This window comes from Rhamphochromis longiceps, linkage group LG7, assembly GCF_057381845.1.
Source record: "Rhamphochromis longiceps isolate RC_006_pf linkage group LG7, R_longiceps_female_GT1.1, whole genome shotgun sequence".
NCBI classification, from domain to species: domain Eukaryota; kingdom Metazoa; phylum Chordata; class Actinopteri; order Cichliformes; family Cichlidae; genus Rhamphochromis; species Rhamphochromis longiceps.
In genome coordinates, this window is record NC_140563.1 from 27,976,537 (window position 1) to 28,000,224 (window position 23,688).

At 39.7% G+C, this 23,688-nt stretch overlaps 1 protein-coding gene across 1 annotated transcript in view; it reads right to left on the reverse strand.

Annotated features, from left to right (window-relative positions):
* The window catches only part of aass (aminoadipate-semialdehyde synthase), a 100,053-nt gene that overhangs the window by 67,225 nt on the left and 9,140 nt on the right, over positions 1-23,688 (reverse strand). The window contains exons 2-4 of the mRNA XM_085413173.1: positions 22,189-22,425; positions 19,947-20,123; positions 13,436-13,520 (exon numbers count right to left, since the gene is read on the reverse strand). Of these exons, the coding sequence (XP_085269299.1) occupies positions 13,436-13,520; positions 19,947-20,123; positions 22,189-22,407 (481 nt within the window). The 5' untranslated portion in view covers positions 22,408-22,425. The remainder of the gene's footprint in view (positions 1-13,435; positions 13,521-19,946; positions 20,124-22,188; positions 22,426-23,688) is intronic.

Below are 23,688 nucleotides of genomic sequence, written 5' to 3' on the forward strand. Positions count from 1 at the left end.
CACACTCAAAATGGAGATATGTAATGATAAACACTGGTCCCCGTCTTTTAGGTGCTTTCTTGAAATAGTCAGCAATTTAAAAGTAGGATAGAACCGACAGGGGCATGTGCTGAGAGGTGGTGCTGCACAAGAACAAGAGCAAAATAAAGAAAAATATTGTGTTTAGCTTTGATAAATTCAAATTAAAATGTACCATTACACTCAGAGGATCAATATGAAATTCGATATATGCTAATTTTGTATGAAGTACATGACTGATAACTGTTCTGTCCTGAGCTTTTGTTTTTACAGCACCCACTTGACCACACCAACAGTTTCTCGCCACCAACAGGGGTATTTGCAAAGAATATGGAGGAGTATCATCAAAACTGGGAAAGGTAAGCCCCGAAGGGGGTGATAACACCATAACTTTCACTTATGGTTAAATTCTCAAAATTTGACCCCAAACTTGAAAATTCTTCAAACATTTAGAGACAGAGTGGATAAACATAATGTCACAAACCACATAAGGATGGGGCATTTGAATCGATAAGATGGTGAATTAACACGCCGTAAAATGTTGATCATGTTGATTATATTTATTCCAGTGTGCAGAGCAAGGTTATTATTATTAACGAAAACAAATGAAATAACAAAAACTAGAAGTGAAAAAACATTTTCGTTAACGGAAATATAATAAAAACAAAAAAGGAAAACTAACGAAAACTGTAATGAGTGTTCACAAAACTAACTAAAATTAACTGAATTTGTAGCAAAATGTGTTTAGTTTCATTGATGTGTGCGTGTCATACAATAGTCAAGGGTGAAAATGAAGTTTAGTTTCCAGATTTTTTCTTGCTGTCTCATTATGCCAGCAGGTGGCAGTACGTTAGTCGAGTCGTCTGTGTTGCTGCTCCGTCCACGCGCAGAATCATGTCAGGAAAAGTCGGGAGAAAGCGCCAGAGTCCAATTTGGGATTACTTTGAATATGACTGTGTTTTGGATAAAGCAAGTGTCTTGTAGTGGACAGAGACAAATTATGAGGGACATTTATAAAACAAAAAAAATCCCACAAACCTTAAAGTGCACTTGAAAAGCTCACACAAGAAGGCTAACCTAGCTTACCTTGAAAAGGTAAGGGAGCACACTCAACCCTCATCCTCAGAAAACAGAAGCTAACCCCAGGCAAGGCAGCGTGATGCATCCCGAGACAACAGGACGGGGACATCTACATAACTGTGTGAGTCAATTGCCTTCAAAAAGTTTATCAATTCACTTGAACCAAAATTACGAACACCCGGTGCTGTAAGAGTTAATAGTCTCAATACCCGAGGATAAGCAGAAGAGCATGACTGATATGATGAAACTGGGATTTTGTTACACTTAATTATCGCAAACACAACCAAAACTAAACTGAAACTAATCAAAACTAGACTAAACTGAAACTAAGGATTTTCAAAAAATAAAAACTAAACTAAACTAGCAAACAATTGGTAAAAACTAATTACAATGGATATAAAATTGAAAATCTGGAGTCAAAACTAAATAAAAATAAAAACTAATGAAAATTGCAGAACTATTAAAACCCTGGTCGAGACTAAGATGGCGTTGGACATCTTCAGGGCGGAAAAGGGTTGGTGTGACCAAGGTGTGGTTTGGCTTGTCGCATGTATATTTCAAGATGATATGGCTCTGGATGGACCAGTTACCAGGGCATGGAAGGAGGACAGACTCATTAAATGAGGAGAAGGAATTTTCTGGGATTGGAAATCCTCTGGGTGAGTGGTTGACTAAAAGCATGCATAAAATAAAAGCTATTTTTTGTTATTGATTGGTAATAGATTGATAATTGGCCACATTTACAGCTGTATTGACTTGTTGTGGACGCAGTCTACTTCATGTTTAAGCACTCTAATTAACAGATTGAAAATAGAGACATTAAAGGAAGAATATCCAGCGCCACCCTGTCAGACGCCAGTGACGGTGGGGCTCAGTGATGAATCAGGTGAGCTGGATTCATGGCTGAATCAAAACAAAGATTTCCCTGCTGTGGTCAGTGAGGGAAAAACAGGGGGAAATAAAATTGAAAGAGGTATTTATAAACGTTTATGTGTGAAGTTTATAAACGGGATAAAAAGGGGGTGTTTTACTGTTATTTTAGCATCAGCAGTATTGTTACATCAGAATCATATAACAAGCATTGCATTAATCATTTATTGAAGCTATTGACATTACATTAACATTTGTATTACAGTGATTGTTATAACCTCAGGTTAATCTTCTATTTACAGGTGTCAGGATAATCATATGATCTTTCATTGCAGGTGTAATCATGATCATTTTTATACATATTCAGTTTGTTGCTCATTATAGAGTTGTGCTCAAGTTAATAAGGGTTAAAAGCTACAGTCAGCGCGATGTTTGGCTGATCTATGGACTGGGGTGACTTCGAGCATAGAAGGCTGCACGCGCTTACATAACACTGATATCATGTTTTTCTTGGTGATCTTTTATTCAGTTATATCTTTTGCTAAGTTTTAAGTAGTGGCAGTTAATTAAACGACATTCATTTAATATTACATACCTGATTCAGAGCATTACACACAGATCAACTTAACAATCTGCAAGACCTTGTAGCTGCAATGTTGTGTCTCCATAAGGGACAGTTGGCTCCAGGAGATAAGTGGGAGTCAGTGCCTGTCCTCGAGAAGGAGAGAATATTCCTTTGCTGTGTCAAAAGTAGTCAACAAGTTCATATTCAAGTGAAGTTCATATTAATACAGGTTTTGTTTCTTGGCAATTCTAAGGACGCAGGCTCTGGGCAGAGCCAGGAGTTGAACAGATCTAAAATGACAATTAAATTGGTTTCATTCCCTGGCACAGGCTGACAGGACTGGAGCAACGACACTGGATAGGAGAAGGTCTCATACTTTCTAAGATATGAGGTCACTAACCTTTTCTTTTAATTTTCTAGCTCCGTTGATTTGACACATGGGAATGTGTCAAAAAAAAAAAGGCGGGGGGGGGGGGAGTTGAGTTTTAACATCAAAAAAGGGTTATCTGAACATTTTTATGACTTCATTGGTGTTTTAATAACTTAGGTATGGTAAAACTTACGCTAATAGTGACCCAGAAGGTTTCCGGACTTTTTTAGAGAATCAGTGAGAAGCATAAATCATTATTTCCATGTTTAAGCGTTAATCATTGAAATGAAATGAATAGCGTTTAGATGATAAAATGCCTGTGTTCATGAGAAGCTGAGTACCACACTGGAGAGGAAACCGTGGGACAGTAGGCGGAAGCAAACACATGATTTTTGGGGGGGCAAATGTTAGGATTAAAAATGGCTAATTTGTTTTTGATGTCTTTTGTTAAAATGAGTGGTTTTAATAATTTTCAGACACACCTTGCAAATGTGCTTATAATGAGTTGGCACTCGGTCTTTTGAAGGTCATAAGCTTCGTTTGGCGTGATGGTCCAGACTGATAAAGTGTAGGAAATGACTTGAGTGCAGAGGGCTAAATGCAAACACGCTTACACACACATAGGATATGATTAGAATAAGTCCCTGGGACATTCTGAATATTCTAAACCAATTCTGAATCACCAGGAGGTCAGTAGATAACAACATTAGATTATTAGGGCTAGGAAGAGAGGTGTTTTGGTTTTCTGTCTCTTACAGAGAAAGGAACAGACACCAGACGAGGTCACAGATATACGAGGATCCTTCACAGCAGAGACAGACACAGTGACTGCCGAGACACCAACTGGGTTCAAGTGTCATGGCGTTTGGCTCCGATTAGTCACCTCAAAAGGATGGATCCCATAAACACAGCAATAACCATGAAGGGGTTGGCGGAAATCCAGGAACACCAGACCAACGAGGTTCGAGAGGCTCTTGGGCAAAAGGGGGACACGTTCCTGTACCTTTTTCTGGGGGATACACAGGACCCGAGGATTCACAGATCGTTGTTTGAAATCGGGGCAGAATAATCCCCTGATCTGTGCAACGACTGAAGGGTTGTCTAACCCCTGAGGTTGTAGAAAGAAGAGCAGAGGATCACCCAACTGGACGACACTGGTGGCTGCAGCAATAAAATAAAGGCTAAAAGCTCCTTGGACAGGGGTTCTAGTCTGAGTACGTCTGAAGGGTATAAGGTAGTAGAGCAGGGCGATATGGCCAAAAATATTTATCACAATATATATTTGAAAATTTGCGATAACGATATAACTGACGATATAATTGATGCGAGACAAAATACAACTCCACAACATTACTAGCGCAAAAAGACAACCTTCCATTTATTTTCACTTAAACAAGAAGCTGGTTTTTATGTACATTAAAGCTTTATAAAAATGTAACAGTGCAAATGCAAATTCCTTGCTGAAAGTTTAACCAAAAGGCATTTCCAGTAGAAATGGGCTGACATATCCTGAGCATAACCATGTTTAATATCCACTGAAGTTAAAAAGAGGTGCTTTGCAACATTAAACTGCAGTGTGCAGTACGTATTTTTCGGACCATAAGGTGCACAGGATTATAAGGCACATTAAGCGAAACAAAGCAGTCAGATAAATCAAACTTTATTAAACTCATTCTTCTTGCTTCCTCCACTTCTGTACCATTGATTCATTAATGTTGAATTCTCTGGCAGCTGCTCTATTCCCATGTTGTTGCAGTATATTAATGACTGACCTCGTATTGTGGATGGATTATCTCAGTTGTTCTCCTGACTGAAGTTTGGTCCGTTTACAGCATCCTGCCATGCGATTACATTTGTCTCTAACTATCAGAACCTTAACGTTAACTTTTGTAAGTGGAAAAGTGTTAGTGTTCGTCCTCCAGCTTCACTGTTTATGTTATGCTAACATAGCTGTGTCGCTAGCGATCACGTAGCACATCATTATATACCAGCTAGCCCAACTTCAGTAACCCTACAAACGTCACTGCTGTTTAGTTTCCTCTCTTCATTTATGTTGGAAGTGATAGCAGAGCTGTACGTTTGAATTTTTTCAGAAATCTCTCAGTCAGAACATGCTATATCATGTTTAGGTAACTAGCGAAGCTAACTTCCGCTAGCTTCCTGCTAACTTCTAACGCCGTTAAATGTAATAAATTCTGTTTTCATAGATGCTTGGAAGTTAAACTTCATAGTTACACATGGTAAAGCAGCAATGCTGATCGTTTTATTAAAGATGAAAGAATTTAGACAGTTTTTAACTCTCAGTGATGCTGCAGTGTTCGTTTGACCTGAAGCATACGGAGTTTAGGACCCAGATTACTCCCAGATTTAAGAGCATCTTAGTCCGACAAATACGACAATAACGACGGCCGCTTGCATGTTCTGCAAAGAAATGTGCTTTGTCGTGTATCTGACGGACAAACACCAAACCAGTTCCACATTACTGAAGTTGCACCATTTTTACAAACCAATTCTGGTTCATCTGTTTCACTCAACAATCGGCCATGTGCGTATGAAAACAAAGGCACTGCGCATGCGCGTTTTACTCATATTCTATCGCGATATTTCATTTTCCTATCGTTGCCTAACATTATACCGGTATTACCATGAACGGTATAATATGGCCCAGCCCTATAAGGTAGCACCAAAATAAAGCTGTGGGAGAACTGGGCAGTGTCATCTGTACCTACTATTGTTGTAGTAATAGTTTTTCTTGCATCTGAACTGCGCAAACACAGAGGTCATCTCACATATGGTTCGCCCAACAGGGGGACAGAGGGCCTCAGGGGGAAGAAGAAATGAACCCGGCTACACTGGATTACAGGGTGTAGGTGAGCTCTTTATTCTAAAGAGCTCAACAGGGGGAGTGTGGGATTATAATATTATTTTATGCCATGTTAGACCCCTAATTAAAGATTGTGAATTATTATGTAGTTTTAGTTTGCATTATTCTCCTGAATTAGAAGAAGGTGATAACTATTACATTTGTTAAACTGATTTGCATTACATTAGACTGCTGATTTATTGTGAATGAATGATATTGTTTTATGATGCATTATACTGCTGAGTTATAAGAAATACTGTTCGCAGAAAGTCATCGCCTTATTTGTCTGATTAGAAGAGAACAGAACATACTGGAGTTTTCTGCCCCATCTCAGCAGGAGCAGATAAACAGGGAGCCAAGGTCGTAGCTTAGGCGCTGTGTGAGAGAAAGAATGTGAATGTTTAGGCTTTTATGATTAGGTGGGGGCCACTAGAGGCTATAAGAGTTTGACCAATGCTCCACCATTTTGAGATCTGATGCTGTCTGCGTACAGTGTCCATCTCCCACACGTTTGATCATTAAAATCATCGTTTGACTCAACCCGGCCGGACCAGTGTTGTTATTGTGGTTTTTCCTCTTGTATCCACCCCCAATATTTGAATCCGTAACAGTTGCCATCAATCAGGATTTGGCCCAGAAGCTTGAAAATGAAGGGCCAACACTGCAAATATTGACTCTTTGCATAAACTTAATGTAATTGTCAATAAAAGCCTTTGAAACGTAAACAGTGCTTGTAATTCCTACTTCAATACGTCACAGAACAACTGACAAAAAGATCTACAAACACTAAGGCAGCAAACTTTGTGAAAAGCAATATTTGTGTCATTCTCAAACCGTTTGGCCACAACTTTACTGTCTACTTGCCTATCACTCCCACTTATTTCAGCTTGTGTCAGGGATGAAAATAATGACACAGTCTACATTACATTTATTTTTATTCCATAAAAGGATGAGAGCATGATGGTAAAGTGCAAACTGCATCCAGGACAGAACAAACTGCATTAAGCTTCTAACACAACTTCAGTTCTTTGCCAGTGCCTGCACAACAATTAGGGGAAATACCTCCAACATGCACAAACATTTGACCACACAGCATACAATTCAACTGCACAAATGTAATATCTTCGCTAAATTCTTATCAATTCCCATTCCTACTCCCTGGTATAACTCTCAAACTTAAAAAATAGAACCCGTATGTTGGGGAGGAAATGCCATCTCAATTTAGAAGATCTTTATTTGGCCTGTAAAAATAGTTTCCCCTCTGTAAATCTAGGGTGTCTTGTTATTCATCACTGACTACAGTGATGAATAAAAACAACCATAGGTTTCTCTTAGGCACTGTAGCTAGGCTAACTAAAAGTCAGCATTTTGTTAAGCCAAGCATTTGTTTAACCATAACTATTAATGACTGAATTCATTTTTTCAAAAATAAAGATTTTAACAGTGTTAGGAAGGTTATTTTTAAAATGTATTCCACTACATATTACAGATTACATGCCCCAAAATGTATTTTGTAACGTATTCCGTTACGTTACTCAGTGAGAGTAACGTATTCTGAATACTTTAGATTACTTAATATATTATCATGCTTTTTACAACTACATGAATGTAGTTTTGCTGTGTGATTTATTACTATTACTGAAGGCTACTTGTCATACCAGTACCAACTAGATTTTTAAATCTTAATATAAAATGAGTAACAGTAGGGTGGACATTACGTAAGGCTGCACTTTTTGCAGCGATCTCGTATAGAAAACTATTCCTTGCGTATATAAAACTGGTCCACGGCTCCGAACCGTAGTAAAGGGACCTCTGGCTAATACACTCAACAAAAATATAAACGCAACACCTTTGTTACTGCTCCCATTCCCCATGGGATGGACGTAGAGACCTAAAATTCATTCCAGATACACAATATAACCATCCCTCCCAAACAGTGATCACAAATCAGTCCAAATGTGTGGTAGTGGGCACATCTGCTATATTGAGATAATCCATCCCACCTCACAGGTGTGCCACATCAGGATGCTGATCTGACATCATGAGTAGTGCACAGGTGTACCTCAGACTGCCCACAACAAAAGGCCACCCTGGAATGTGCAGTTTTGTCTCACAGCAAAATGCCACAGATGCCACAAGCAATGAGGGAACGTGCAATTGGCATGCTGACAGCAGGAATGTCAACCAGATCTGTCGCCCGTGCATTGAATGTTCATTTCTCAACCATAAGCCGTCTCCACAGGCGTTTCAGAGAATATGGCAGCACATCCAACCGGCCTCACAACCGCAGACCTCGTGTAACCACACCAGCCCAGGACCTCCACATCCAGCAGGTTCACCTCCAAGATCGTCTGAGACCAGCCACCCAGACAGCTGCTGGAACAATTGGTTTGCACAACCAAACAATTTCTGCACAAACTGTCAGAAACCGTCTCAGGGACGCTCAACTGCATGCCCGTCGTCCTCATCGGGGTCTTGACCTGACTCCAGCTCGTCGCCGTAACAGACTTGTGTGGGCAAATGCTCACATTCGATGGCGTCTGGCACGTTGGAGAGGTGTGCGCTTCACGGATGAATCATGGTTCACATTGTTCAGGGCAGATGGCAGCTGAGAATGTCCCAGTTCTTGCATGGCCAGCATACTCACCGGACATGTCACCCATTGAGCATGTTCGGGATGTGCTTGACCGGCGTATACGACAGCGTGTACCAGTTTCCACGAATATCCAACAACCTCGCACAGCAAACCAAAACAAAACACTCAAACAAAATACACAATTTCCATTACAAGTGACATTACCCTCTACAATTTTTACAAATAAATTAAAAACTGCCTAAATAGGCTTTTAGGTGATTTTTAAAATTATGAATAGAAGCCAATTCTCTAATTGCATAAGGCAACTTATTCCACTGAAAAGATGCTCTAAATATAACAGTTTTTCAAAAAGTTACTTTTAACTCGAGGAATTACTAAATTGTGGTTAGTTGAGAATCGTGTAGCATGATTATGTATTTCATCTGGATACTGCAACTGAGCATAAAAAAAAGTGTGGTGTGTTTACCAGTATTGCTTTCTTTAAAAATACAAGTAAGCCATAGTATAATTTAACTTGTACAGAAAGCCAAGAAAGTTTATCGTGCATTTTATCAATACTTGTATAATATGAACACCTTAACACTAATCTGGCCGCCCTATTTTGGACTAACTGAAGTCTGTTCAGATCTGTCTTATTAGCTGCTGACCAAATGATTGAGCAGTACTCTAGATGAGATAATACTAGTGGATTAATGACATCTTTCATAATTGAAGAAGTGATATAAAAAGAGCATTTCCTAGCTATAGCTATGCCCTGTCCCATTTTCTTAATAACAGAGTTGATGTGCTGAGACCATGAAAGGTGGTGGTTTATGGTAACACCAAGTAATTTAATCTGGGTGACCTGTTCTAATACCGATCCAGCTATGGAAAGATTTAGTTGTGGGCTGTTGACTAAGCGTACTCTACTTCCTATTAACATGGATTTGGATTTAGACACTTTTAAAATCATGTTGTTTTTACTTATCCAATCAAACACGTTCAGCAAATCTAGTTGTAATACGCTTGTCAATTCAGAGTGGCTACTGGCTGAATAAAACATGGTGGAATCATCAGCATACATTACAAGATGAGATTTATCCAGGACATACGGCAAATCATTTGTAAAGACTGAGTAGAGAAGTGGACCGAGGCAGCTGCCTTGGGGTAGACCACAGTTCATTTTACAGCCCTCCGAGAAATAACCATTATAATAAACCTTTTGCCGTCTTCCAGACAAATAACTTTCCATCCAGCACAAAGCTGCTGGTGAAAATCCATAACATTTTAGTTTATCTATCAAAAGATCATGATTTATCAAATCAAATGCAGCACTAAAATCCAAAAATACCACCCTGGCCAAATTCCCATTATCTAGATATTTATACCAGTTATCTGTCATGTGAATGAGAGCTGAACTGGTGGAATAACCAGGTTTGTAGGCATGTTGAAACTGAGTGAGTAACTGATTTTCTGTTAGGTAATGTTGAATTTGTTCATAGACAATCCTCTCCATAATTCTACTTAGAACGGGGAGTAGACTAATAGGTCTGCTATTGACACCATTAAAAACGTCATTCTTGTTTTTAGGAATGGGAATTATTTTCGATTCTTTCCACTGCAATGGAAATAAGCTGCATGCCAAAGATCTATTAAATATGTGACATATAGGAAGGGACACAAACTTGGCTGCAACTTTGAGCAGTTTATTGTCTATGTTATCAGAGCCGGAGGATGTATCGTCAGGAAGTGATATCAATAAGCACTCTACCATCTCCACATTCACTGCCTCAAACTTAAATTGGCATTGCTTATTATTCATGATAACATCCTGTATAAGACGACGTGATAAGGTGGGATCGCCTCTGCTCATTGTAGATTTTAAATTTGTTATTTTATTGCTGTAATAATTCGCAAAATAATTGGCTATGTCCTTAGCTTTACTTATAAACGTATACCCATGTAGATGTGAAACATCACCGGAGCAAGATCTCTACCCATTATATTATTTAAAACTTTCCACACCTTTTTGCTGTCCTTATTGGCCTCCTTGAGCTTAAGTTGATAATATTCTTTCTTGCGCCTATTCAATTTAGTTACTTGATTTCTTAACTCGCGATATCTTGCCCACTCTTGTGGACTGACAGACTTATGTGCTTTTGCTTTTGCTATATCCCTTTCTGACATTGCAACCTTAAGTTCATTATCTAACCAAGGTGCGTAGTTCTTTTTAACAGTAAATCTTTTTAAGGGGGCATGTTTGTCAGCCAGGTAGCAAAAGTTTTCAATAAACATAGATAATGCCATATCAGGGTCACTCTCGAGGCAGATGTCAGTCCAGTGAATTTCTTTTACGTCATTAATATACTTATCTGCATTGAAATTTTTGTATGATCTATGAAAAATAATCTTTTGTGCAGTTTTCAGTGGTTTCATTTTCTTGGTCAAACCTACAAGATTATGGTCACTATAACCAACTGGAATAGAAACAATATTAGAGCAATGCTCAGGAACATTTGTATATATATGATCAATACATGATGATGACCTATGACCTCCTGCGTTGACCGTGACCCGGGTGGGAATGGTGATCATCTGAGACAGGCAACAAGCCGACGCTGATGAACTTATCTTTTTCCTTAAAGGACAAGAAGGAGCTGACCAATTGATATTAAAGTCTCCTAATAAGAACATGTCTTTGTTTTCCTCAGTTACTCTTTCCAGCATTTCACAGATTCGTTTTACATACAACATATTACTACTTGGGGGTCTATAGCAGCAACCTGCTAATACAGGCCTGCCATAGAGCGGGTGTAACTGAACCCACACAATTTCCAGGTCGTTAAACATTAAGTCTATACGTAGTTTGCTTGCCATATTATCATTAATGTATAGGGCTACGCCCCCTCCAAATCTGTTTCTGTCCTTCCTATACAACTTATAACCGTTTATTTCAAATTCATTATTCTCAAAGGCAGCATCTAAATGTGTCTCGGAAAAAGCCAGCACACTTATCGTATTTGTTGACAACAGTGCATGAATTTCTTGAATCTTATATTTAAGGCTACAAATATTAACATGAGCCACTTCAAAATCTTTACCGGAGAATCCGGGAATAAGTATAGGATCCGACATTTGCAGACCGATCGATCTCAACAGCTACAAATGGCAACATTGCTGAAATCTAAATATTAATTCCGGCGTTCTGTGGCCTCGGTTTAACAATTAATTTGTCATATTTCAGGATGGCAATATCACCTCTGTCTCTGGCCGCTCTCAGCTGTGGTAACAGTTCTTTCCTCTTCTTCCTGATGGACTCTGAGAAATCTTCGTTGATGTAAAGATTGGTACCTTTCAATTTTTTGGCAGATGAGAAAATTAATTGTTTATCTTTAAATCTTTGTAGTCTGACCACAATCGGCCTGGCTCGTCCATTTTCCTTGTATGGACCGACTCTGTGAGCGCGTTCAATTTGAATGCTGTCACTATCCAGGCCCAGCTTGTTCTTCAGCATATGTCGGACTTTCTCCTCTGATCCATCCCACGTTTCTGCTTTTTCATCTGTTAATCCATCCACCACAATGTTGTTCCTTCTCGATTGATTTTCTAAATAATCCATCTTGGTTGTTAATTCTCTGTGTTCCTCGCGTATGCTGCTGACCGCCGATTCAAACTCTTTTAGTTTGCTTTTAATGCACCTCTCTTCAGTTTGCAGCTCGGTGACAACCCCATCCGTGAATTGCAGGCTGGATTTAACATCCTGTACATCCCTTAGAATGCTGTCCAACCTTTTGTTAGTTCCATCCATGATTAATTGGACAAATGTCTTAAAGTTATCTTGCTGTTGATGAATCAGATCTTTGTGTAAAATTCCCGTTGCTGTTCCAGCATAGCGTTCAGCGTGCTAACACTGACATAGCTGTCATCCTCTGCCAGTAGCGCCTTGACGGCCTTCGGGGGCATATCGACCAAATCGTTTTGCCCCCCCCCCACCCGTGAAGATCGCTTCGTGTACAATGGAGTTCACAAAAACGTATACGTGAATCAAAGAATGTGAATCAAATTATACGTGATACGGTGCGACGTTCTTTCTTTCTTTCCACGCTCCAAGTTGTGTTCAGGTATCTACAAGTACGGCTGCCGTCAGAATTCATTAAGCTGTACAATTTAAACATGATATCAGGTATCAATCATCGTACTATCAAGTTAACGGTTCATCTGCATGTTTCAATAATAAAACTTTTTGAGGCTTACTGCAGCGGTGGATGGAACAGCTACAAAGTTTGTTCTTATTCACGTTAGAATTTGTTGATCAGGTCCTTTGATGAAGGATTCCCACTAGCATTTTTCTCAGTGAATGATTTAATGGTGCTGTTTATGCTATAAACACGTTTTCTTTCACGCAACCTGAGCTCACCATCTTGGTACTGGATGAATGAGGTAAGCTGTATAAAGCGCTTTGAGTGCTCATGAGAACAGAAAAGCACTCTACAAGAACCAGTCCATTTACTGTTTGTCATAAAGAACACCCTTAAACCCTTTAAGCCTTTTGTTTTCTGACTTCGCTGGGCCAGGAGGAGCTCTTCTTGATCCAACTAATTGTGGGTATTTATGTATGGGGTCAATAGTGTAGTGTCGAGCACATTTTCCAAACATGCAAAAGATCTTTGGTTTAAGACCAGGAGGCATAAATTCTTAGAAGGGTTGCATCAGGAAGGGGATCCGGCATAAAAATGTGCTGAATCAAGCACACGGATCCATGTCTAAAAATAAGGGAGCACACGAAAGAAGAGTATGGCTGGACAGAGGGATTTCTTATGAGTCCTACTTTCATTATTTTTTTATGTCAGTAATGACATAAAATTCTGTAACAGTTTATACTGAATAACAGATTTTGATCTTGCAAGTCCGAGTTAACAGTGTCAACAGTGGTCAGACTGATCAAATGATAAAGGCCATGTTTTTACGAATGATTCACTTCTGTCCATGATCTGACCTGATCTTCACTGATCCCAAAGTTTGCTACAGTGCAACTCTTTCTACACAGTCGGGGAAATAATTAACAAGATTAGGAATCCCAGCAGCCTTTCTTACCTGCGACACCAGCCCACTGGCCAAATGCTACAATCCGGTAACCATTAGCATCAACCATCTTCTCATAATCAATGAGCCTGATCTCCTGCACAGACAAAAGAAACTTTGTTAGTGTTTTTGAAGAGTGTGAATTTAAATGGAAAATGAAATCCAGCCTTCGGCAGAGTATGCTGTATTTCTTTATTTACTGTACATCAAAATCATTAGTTGAGTAGCAACTAAGGATGGGTATTGAAAACCGGTTCTTGTTGAGAACCGGTTCCCACTGTTTCAATTCCTTGGAATTGTTTGCCATTTTCGCAAACAATTCCCTTATCGATTCCAGTTGCCCCGAATGACGTCACCACGTTGCAGAGCATCATTTACCTGGCAGGAAACATGGCGGCTCAAACGCTAAAAAGTTTGGTTATACTTTATGAGAACGGATGACAACAGGGCAACTTGCAATACTTGCAAAGTAGATATTTCATTTAAGGGAGGAAACACTACGAATATGCAAAAGCATTTGCTCACAAAACACGCGATAACCTTAAATGAATGTCGTGTTTTTAATTCCGCTACGGACTCGTGAATCTCAATCCAGCAGCAGCGGTAACGTTTGCACATCCTCTCCCGTTAATGCAGCAGGTAAATAATCAACTAACAGTGCATATTATGTTAGCGCAATCTGCCTTATTACAAAACCTGCCATTACTGTGCATTTAGGTGACCATGATGAGAGAGACAGACAGAGTCTAGCTGGCTCAGATGCTGGCAGTTGTCACTGCAGTCTACCAGTAGCGTCTCCTTTCAGGCCAGGATAGACGAATGTCACCGAGCAGTGACCAAGTTTGTGGTAAAAGGCTTGCACCCATTTGCCACAGCAGATGCCCCCGATTTTCGGTAAGTGAATGTGTTTAATTGTAGGCAGGGACATTACTGGATATTCTTGTGTAATTGCTACAGAATAATTTATGTTATACTTTGTTATTGCTACAGAAGAATGTTTATTTTACATTTACAATTTTTTTCCTGGGGACCCTGTGACACCCCATTGAAAAGCCGTAGGCTGTGGATCTCATAAGATCTCACTGCTGGGTTTGTAAGGCCATGTTACTCCTAAATTTCTATCTTGTTCAAAGAGAAGATATAAAACAAAGTTCTAAGCTAATCGACCTTAGTGTTCTCCTTTTTTAAAAAGAATCGATAAGAGAATCGATAAAGAATCGAATCGTTAAACAGAATCGAAAATGGAATCGGAATCGTGAAAATCTTATCAATACCTATCCCTAGTAGCAACAGCTAGAAATCTGAATCAGTTTTCATTATTTGTTGAGAAGTTTGGACACATAGTCATTTATGGGTTTTCTTTATTTATGTCTGTTGGGTCTGTGTTTCCACAAACCCCGCTAATTCTAGAGACTTATTCATCATGAAGAAAACAAGACAGTCGATCGATCCATTACTTGCGCAAGGGAGGCCTCGTCTGTGTCCAGCACGACAATGACCCCAATGGTGGCCTCCTCTCGCTGCCTTTTATTGACAATCTTCAAACAATAGTTTACAAAGCACCTCCCCTTGCAACCCCCCTTTGGTTACATAGACAAGGCACTGTATGTAAGTGTGTGTGTGTGTGTGTGTGTGTGTGTGTGTGTGTGTGTGTGTGTGTGTGTGTGTGTGTGTGTGTGTGTGTGTGTGTGTGTTACCTCCTGCTGACCAAAGGGTCATAAACCCAGGGAGTTTACATCAAAAGAAACAGATCTTTCAGATAGGATGTATCTACAATAAAACCTCCCCCAGCACAGAGTGGCTGGAAAGGTGGTCAGGATCAAAGGGATGGCTTTGATCCTACTGCTTAAACTAAGACTGTACAAATTTAAGAAACACAATGGCAACATTCAACAATTAGACTTAACAATGTCTTTATTATTTATTTTGCATTTTAGTGTATTTTGTTTTTAGATTTTTCAAAGTGAATACCAATCATTTTAAACTCCCCAACACCTGTGGGAAAAACTCCTATGCTCCGATCCCCATCAAAAGTAATTTCTCTCTCAGATATATGGTAGACTCCTTTCATCTGTTTATTCCTCACCATCCAATGTTAAATCTGCATGGGAGAGAGAGCTGGGAATTAGCCTGAACAAGTGTTGGAATGTAAACCTCGATTCACACCCACCTCTCTTTATACAATTTCAGGATTCACCTATCTAAAGCTGTCTATCAATTTTTTATACTTAAAATCAATAGCTTCAATAAATGTCAAGTTTTACGTTACCTTTCTCATATATCGATTAGTCAATTGGAGTTCTTACCATTTATCTTATTATTGTTTTCTTTATTAATAAATTCACCTTATTATTGGCAACACAACACCTACTCTTCTTCTGGAAAACAGTGCCCTGTACCACACTCAGTGGCTCCGTGAAGCAATGTCTTTATTTAATCCAATTTTATAATCCTTGATCAGTCTCCTGATAGTGATCCCAATTTCTTGTCCTCCCACCTTTCCAAATCTAATAAGTCATAACCAATGGATCTTTTATTGTCATTGTTTGGACTTGTGACTAAGATTGTTTCACCCTGTCAAACCGCGTTAAATCTAATTTAACTTAATACAATTAAATGAAACAAATAGTAACTCAATCCTACATTGATTAGGACACTCCAAAACTTTGATTTTGTATTCTTTGATCCATTCAGAGGTAGACTTGCTGGTGTGTTTTGGATCATTGACCTGCTGCATAGCCCAAGTGTCCTTGAGTTTCAGGGCACAAACTGACAGCCAAACATTCTCCTTCAGGAAACAATCTCCTTTTTCAGTAAAGAGCCGAATTCATGGTTCCATCAATTATTCCTTTTGTATAGTTTCACTGGTCCTTCTATACTTATACTAAATAATTTTCATTACTTTATATACCACTTCATTTAAATATGACAACTTAATCTATAATAATACAGAGTAACAGATTTTATTTATATTCTATATTAACGAATCAAATCATGCAAATCCATGTCCCCCTTTAAGCAGTGATTACATTGTGCAACATGGATGGTTGTAGACATCATAAGGGTGAAGTCAACCATTTGGCTACATGTGCAATTTTTGCATTCTAATGGTAAATCTCTACAGAAGTGTCTGCCCATAAAAATAAAAAAAAAAAACAGGAAGATGAGCAGAAATCAGCACAGACTGTCATGCTCACTGTCTGATGACAATGTAGCTTGCCATCACCAGTGTGTGAATGTGTGTGTGAATGGGTGAATGACTGGATATGTAAAGCGCTTTGGGGTCCTTAGGGACTAGTAAAGCGCTATATAAATACAGGCCATTTACAATGATGTTTAGACCCAAGGAGAACCCAGGAGATATAAAGAATAATCAAGGTTTTATTTCAGTCTTACCCTCACATACTGTGAGATGCGACTCTCTACTGAGAGAGGACCGCTGCTGTCAGGCTACAGCAAGTTCATGAAAAACTTAACAGACGTAAAGCTTGTGAACTATGACAGCTTTGGTTTTAACTTGATCTTAATCCAGTTTTGGTGTTAATGTGTCAAAAAATGAAAACAGTCATTGCTGGAAGCAGTTAACAAGCTTGTTTTCATTAACATTTAAACTGTCTGTGTCACAGTTCTGGGGCGATTCGACCCAGCATTTTGAGTTTATTATGTTTTGGTTTATTTTTTGAATGATGGGTTCTTTATGTTTCTCTGGTGCTTTGTTGATTATTATTATAATCTCTGTTTCAGTTATTCTTGTTAAGAGATTAGTTCTTATGTTTGGTTTTTCTCTGAATTATGATTTGCTTGGGTTTTGAGTAGTGATTCATGTTTCCTGTTTTATTGTGAAAGTCTTTGTCTTATGTTAGTGTGTGCAGCTTTGTTCCCCCTGTCTCATCAGCCCTGATCTCTCCCAGTTGTGTCTCCCTCCTGTTGTCCATTCCCTCATCATTACCCTGTGTAAGCCCTGTGTTTTCCCGTGGTCGGTGTCGCGTCGTACCCTCAGATCCTGCCTGTGTGTTCCAGTTAGTGTTTTCATGTTTGGTTTCTTTTTTGTTGGTGCCAGCAATAAAGCTGTGGTTTTCAGTTATATCTCCGTCTCAGAGTCATGCACTTGGATCCACATCTCCACCAGCCCGCACACAGAGCCCTGACAGTCTGAGCAGGTGATTGAAAGGACTGAAATTAAAGGTGTTGGCTTTTTATCCCAAAAATTGATCACATCACGTGTGTGTGTGTGTGTGTGTGTGTGTGTGTGTGTGTGTGTGTGTGTGTGTGTGTGTGTGTGTGTGTGTGTGTGTGTGTGTGAGTGAGTGAGAGAGAGAGGAGAACCTGCAGGTCTCTACTGCTGTTGGGATTGAATCACAACAAAAATAAAACACATGCTGGAAAATGGAAAATGTGTGTCAGGCGAGTCTTGGTTTCAGGTTTCAACACTCATGCCTGTCATTGACCTTGTGAAGAGTGATCATAGAATTGCTTCACTTTGTCTACAGTGCTTGAACTGAAACTTGAGAAGAGTTCAGCTACTCAAGCAGCAACATCTCAATTAATCGATTTAGGTTATTAAAATATTCACAGAGAGCAACATAACTGCTTGTGGAATTTTGCTCCCAAAACAAAACAGCCAATCACTGCAATGAATAATCAGTCTGTTGTACATGAATAAAGTTTGTAACCAGCAGCTAGTTTGGTGATCAGAGCACAGTTAGCTTGCATTACATTTTTTGTTGTTGCTTATAATAGTCCTTTTAACAAAGACAACCCCAAATGACAGGTGCAACCACTGTCAAGTGTTGAAGCAACACGTACATCTAAATCCTGCCTTAAACCCTCACGCTGTTGAGTTCTTGAACCTAGGATCTTCTTGCTGTAAGGAAAAAGTGCTGACCACCACACTGCCCACCTTTGTCTTTGACTAAGCATATTACTTAAAAAAAGAAAAACTCATACCGTTTAAAAAAAGTTATTTCAAGGCTAGCAAAAGAAGAGAAAAGACACCAAAGAATGCTTGGGAGGAACTTCTTGTACCTCAGATAAATACAGACTTTCCCTGCATCATTTACAGTTGTATACTGGAAACAGGGCTGGGCAATATGAGGAAAACATAATATCACAATGTTTTTGGCTATATCACAATCTATATCACAATATGTTTAAATAGCCTCCAAAAACAAATGTTATTTTCAATCATATAGTGCCTAAAATTGCACTGGTATACTCATTCAAATCGACCACTCAATATTTTTTTCTACTTTGAATAAAAAAAATCATGTTTTAACCATCAGTTGCACACAGAGGTTTTTTTGTTTTTTTTACAGATGACAATACTGTCACAGTAAGTCTCTCTGTGGTCAACACTAGACCTTTAACAAACAAAAGATCATAGCAACAAAAATTTACAGCAAGCAAGAATTCATGAGACAAAACAAAACAGTTAAATTAAAAAGGTTCTCTTTTGTGCTTCTAACCTATAAGGTTATTATAAAAAATGTGATCACCTCAAATTACAGAAACATAAGCCTAGACAGTGACTAAAACAGAGTGACCAAGAACAGTCGCAGGTGTCACAGCTGGTTCATTTAACGTTTTCTTTGGTGTGTGGGGAGACGCTGACATGCAGAGTTTAAAACAGGCTTCATTTTGCAGTGGATGACTTTTCAGCTGGTGGAATACATTTGTGGTGCTGCTACCTTTTGCGGCAATATTTTTAGAGGATGTTTTGCAAATTACCACATTTTGTTCGACACTGTTGTGAAATCTAAACGACAGAGAGTCTCATTATCTCACTCATCTAAAACTCCTGCTGTCGCCATGTTTTTCCCCACCTGGTAGTATATAAACACTAGGGGTGCAACGATACTCGTATCGATATTGAACCGTTCGATACAGTGCTTTCGGTTCGGTACGCATATGCATCGAACAATACAACATTTTTTAATTTATTTTATCAACTTTCCTTCTGACGATGCTGTTTGTGTTGAGCGCTCAGTGAATCTGCGCTCGACAGTGCAGCCTAGGCGGAGTAGTCGAAAGAAGCACGTATTCTCGGAAAAGTAGTTGCAGGAGGTGAGCTGGCTTCAAACAAATGATGAACGAACAGATGTGGTGCGGAATGTGCCGTGAAAATTTAATAAATGACAAATTAAAAAGGTATGAACATTTTTTTTTGTATCGAAAAAAATATCGAACCGTGACACCAAAGTACCGAACCGTGAATTTTGTGTATCGTTGCACCCCTAATAAACACACATGCTCAGTGCAGTGTGTCAGGTAGAAAACTTTCCGGTTAGGAGGGGGGATTAATGATGTAATTCGCTGAGAAAAAAAACTCAGCGAATTAAATGCAGACAGCTTAATATTGCCATGGCAATTTATACTTGATGGTTACGATAAAGCCATTTTAACCATCATATTTGGAAAAACTCGTGATACCATCAAGTATATTCGATATATCGCCCACCCCTAACTGGAAACATAAATAAACTGACTGAAAAGCAGGACCACTGCAGGGTATTTTAGGGCTTACCTTTTTCAGTACGTCATCCAAGAGCCCCATGTTGGCTTCCTGAGCTTTAATGGTGTGTGAGAAAAAAGCGTACGTCTTCTTGGGAATGATCTTCTCCTCCGGCGGCCTCTTCACTCCAATTATCAGTGATGCATCTGAAATGTTCTCCTGAATGATAGCCCCTGCCTTCATATAGTACTGAAAGAAAGTACGGTCTAAATGTTATGGCTTACAAAATGTTTTTAATGTGTCTTCAAGTTTGTCTGTATTTTTAGTCCCATAAGCTATACATTTTATAGGTACAATATGTTTTTAGAGGAAGCAAAGATGCCTAAAAGTCACCAAATGTAAAATCGCTAAATACTATCCAAAAAAATTGATTCTGTTAATCTGGACGTAGCATTTTTAGTGGAAGAAACATTTCATCACTCCCCCGAGTGACTTCTTCAGTCTTAGCTGACTGCAGGTTTCCCAATCCTTATAAACAGTACATTTGCACAATGACTGAAACTAGAACCACTGACAAATAATGAGCTGTGAGGTCAGCTTGATCATTACTATGCAAATTGTCATGACCACTGATCAACAACCACTGCTCAAAAACCATTAATCTATGGTCACTGCCATGAGTACAATTCACAGAGAGTTGGGGAATGGCTGCAATAACAGCATTGTGGCCTTAGGCCCCCTCCTTGATTCAGAGATGGTCTTTCCTTTTTCATGTAAATGGCCTCCTTGACTCCGCGCTCAAACCAGCGTTCCTCCCAGTCCAGGATGTGTACATCCTCATCATTGAAAGAGTGTCCACTGGCCTGTAGGTGTAAACAGACTGCGGTCTGATGAGTTAGCTCTTCGCTGTTGTGCCATCCGCTTTGCTAGAGGTTGTTTGGTTTCCCCGATGTATAAATCCTGGCAATCCTCCTGGCACTTAACAGAGTACACTATATTACTCTGTCTGTGTCAGGGGACCCGATACTTGGGATGGACGAATTTTTGCCGCAGCGTGTTTTGGGGTTTGAAAGTCACAGAAACGTGGCGTTTAGAGAAAACATGTCACAGCTGTTCCGATACTCCTGACACATAAAGGATCACTACGGGTTTTTCGCTTAGGCAGCAGTTGTCCTTCTCTCCTGGATCGGCTGGAGCTTTCTTTTGGCGCCTTCCCAGCTTTGACAAATGTCCAGCTGGGATAACCACATTTACTCAGGGCCTTCTTGATGTGCTGTTCTTCTGCTTCCCTGGCCGCTGTGTCTGTGGGGATGGTGTTCACTCTGTGTTGTAGCTTCCTGATGATGCCCAGTTTGTGCTCCAGTGGATGATGAGAGTCAAACCTTAAATACTTAAAAGCTTTTTGGTTTACGGTACACATCAACTTTTAAATGTCCCTCATTACTGATGGAAATCTTACAGTCTAAGAAGGCTAACCTGCCACTTTTCATATCCTCCCTGGTGAATTTGATGTGTTGGTCCACTGAGTTAATGTGATCCGTGAATTGTGGTACGTCCTGAGATTTGATTTTCACCCAGGTGTGATCCACATACCTGAACCAATGACTTGGTGGCGTTTCAGGGTAGGATAACAGAGCACTCTGTTCCATTTCTTCCATGTACAAGTTGGCCACAATAGTTAAAACTAGGGAGCCCATGGCACACTCATGTTTCTGCCTGTAGTAGTGATCCTTGAATGTGAAATATGTGGAATGAAGACATAGTTCCAAGAGCAAACGTACTTGGTCGGTGAACATCAAATGAAACCATCTGCCTGCATAATGACAGCTCTCATCTTCTCAACAAAATCAAAAGTGTTCTGCATGGTGTTCAGAGCTGCTTACCAACAGCTTGAGGATCAAAGCCAGAAACTTTGAGATGTTATAGGTGACCGAGTTGATTATACAGACAATGGGTCTTAAAGGTAAACCCTCTTTATATTATTGATATTATTATTGATATTAATGATCAAGAACCTCACCTCAAAGGTCATTGATCGTCAGTGGTGCTAATTTCAGTCATTATGCAAAGGTACTGTTTATAACGTTGGGGAAACCTGCATTCAGCTGAGACTCAAGGAGTCACTTGGATGAGTAACGAAACGTTTCTCCCACTGAAGACGTTATGTTCAGATGAACAGAATCAACTTTTTGGGATTTCCTTACTTGTATGATCGAGCATGCGTCAAGATATTAAATACTACCTTCATAGATCTGAAAATCAAAACAACACCACCTGAAGAAGTGAAAATTAAACAAAGTATTCCTTCTCTCACCTTCTCGTGAATAGCTCTGCGGTTGGATGGCTGTACCAGGACTTTTACGCCAGCATTTGTGAGTTCTTTGACATGTCGTGGTGCCAGTGGCGCCCTCCTCTCCCAGGGATTGACATCCTCGCGACGTATAGCCATGATGGCCCTGTGGTGCTCATAGCGCCGCTGGGCCCTGAGACTGGTGCACATTCCCTTACCTTGATGATGGAGGATTCGGAACATGACTTCACCTCCTCCTGCCTGAATTAAAAGAAGAGAAACAGAAATAGAAAGGGCAACCTGTGACGAGGCTAGGGAGAGTGTGGCTGAAAGGTCAAAAAATTTGCTGCTGGGAGAGAAGTGACATGAGCTCACAAGGAAGCTGTTCTTCCAGACCAGGAATCATATTAACATGTTATAACATTTAAATTATTTTTAACAACTACAATACTTTATTATTATTGATAATACTCACTTCAGTTTTATTTATATAACACCAAATACCTCAAAGTGATTATTGTTACTTTATCATTATTATGATAAGGTAAAGACCCTACAATAATACAGACAAAAACCCCAGCAATCAAATAATTCTCTGAGCAAGTACTCTTGTTCTATGGCCTCACCAAACTCCTTCCACACCCGAGCTTTTGTTTCAGCTGCCAGGCATTCCCATCAAACACTTTCTATATGTATGGGTGCATCCTCCCTTACAATCTGATCTACCTGACCTGACCTGCAATCTGGGGTGTTTTGGTGCCACATGTACTTATGGACCGTTGTGTTTGAACTAGAGATGTGTGTGACTAGTCGTTCATATGACTAATCGTCACTATTGTCACTAGTTGGAACTGAGGATGGCACGATGCCACCTTTTTATTTTAGATACCGATATTTTAAATTTGGATATCTGAAAAACAAAGGAAGTGCAATATCAGCATGAAATGGTGTTTATATTCAACAAACAATTGTAGAATGGACCCTTGTAGGCTTAAAGGCATCATTTAACATCAGTTGTTTTTCTTGTTTTTCTGTTTTGAGTATAATTTTAGGTTGTTGCCTAAGTCATTGTTGAAGTCTCCCAGTAGGACAAGGGTGTCAGCAGGTGGAGCACCCTCAAACGCCCCACCAAGTGACTCCAAGAACGCTGGGTATTTTAAACTGTTCTTTGGCACATAAACTCAAATGACAGTCAGTGTTCCGTTTGGGTAAGTGGAGCAACCCTCTCATGCACAATGAGAACCTCAGTGTACTGGTAGCAAATTGATGGGATACAAGAATACCCACCCATGGATATTCTGGGGTTGCCTCTCACCGAGGGCAGACTGAAACAGAGCCCATTACAATAGTTCCCAAGCCCAAGCCACGGGTCGAGGTGAGCCCGACTATATCTAGCCAGTATCTCTCAATCTCATGCACTAGTACAGGGCCCTGTCTCAATATGCGTACTTGTGCGTATTCGTGATACGTCATCAGTCGGAGACCAAGTACTGTTCCAATTCAAAGTACGCATCAAGCCGAGAA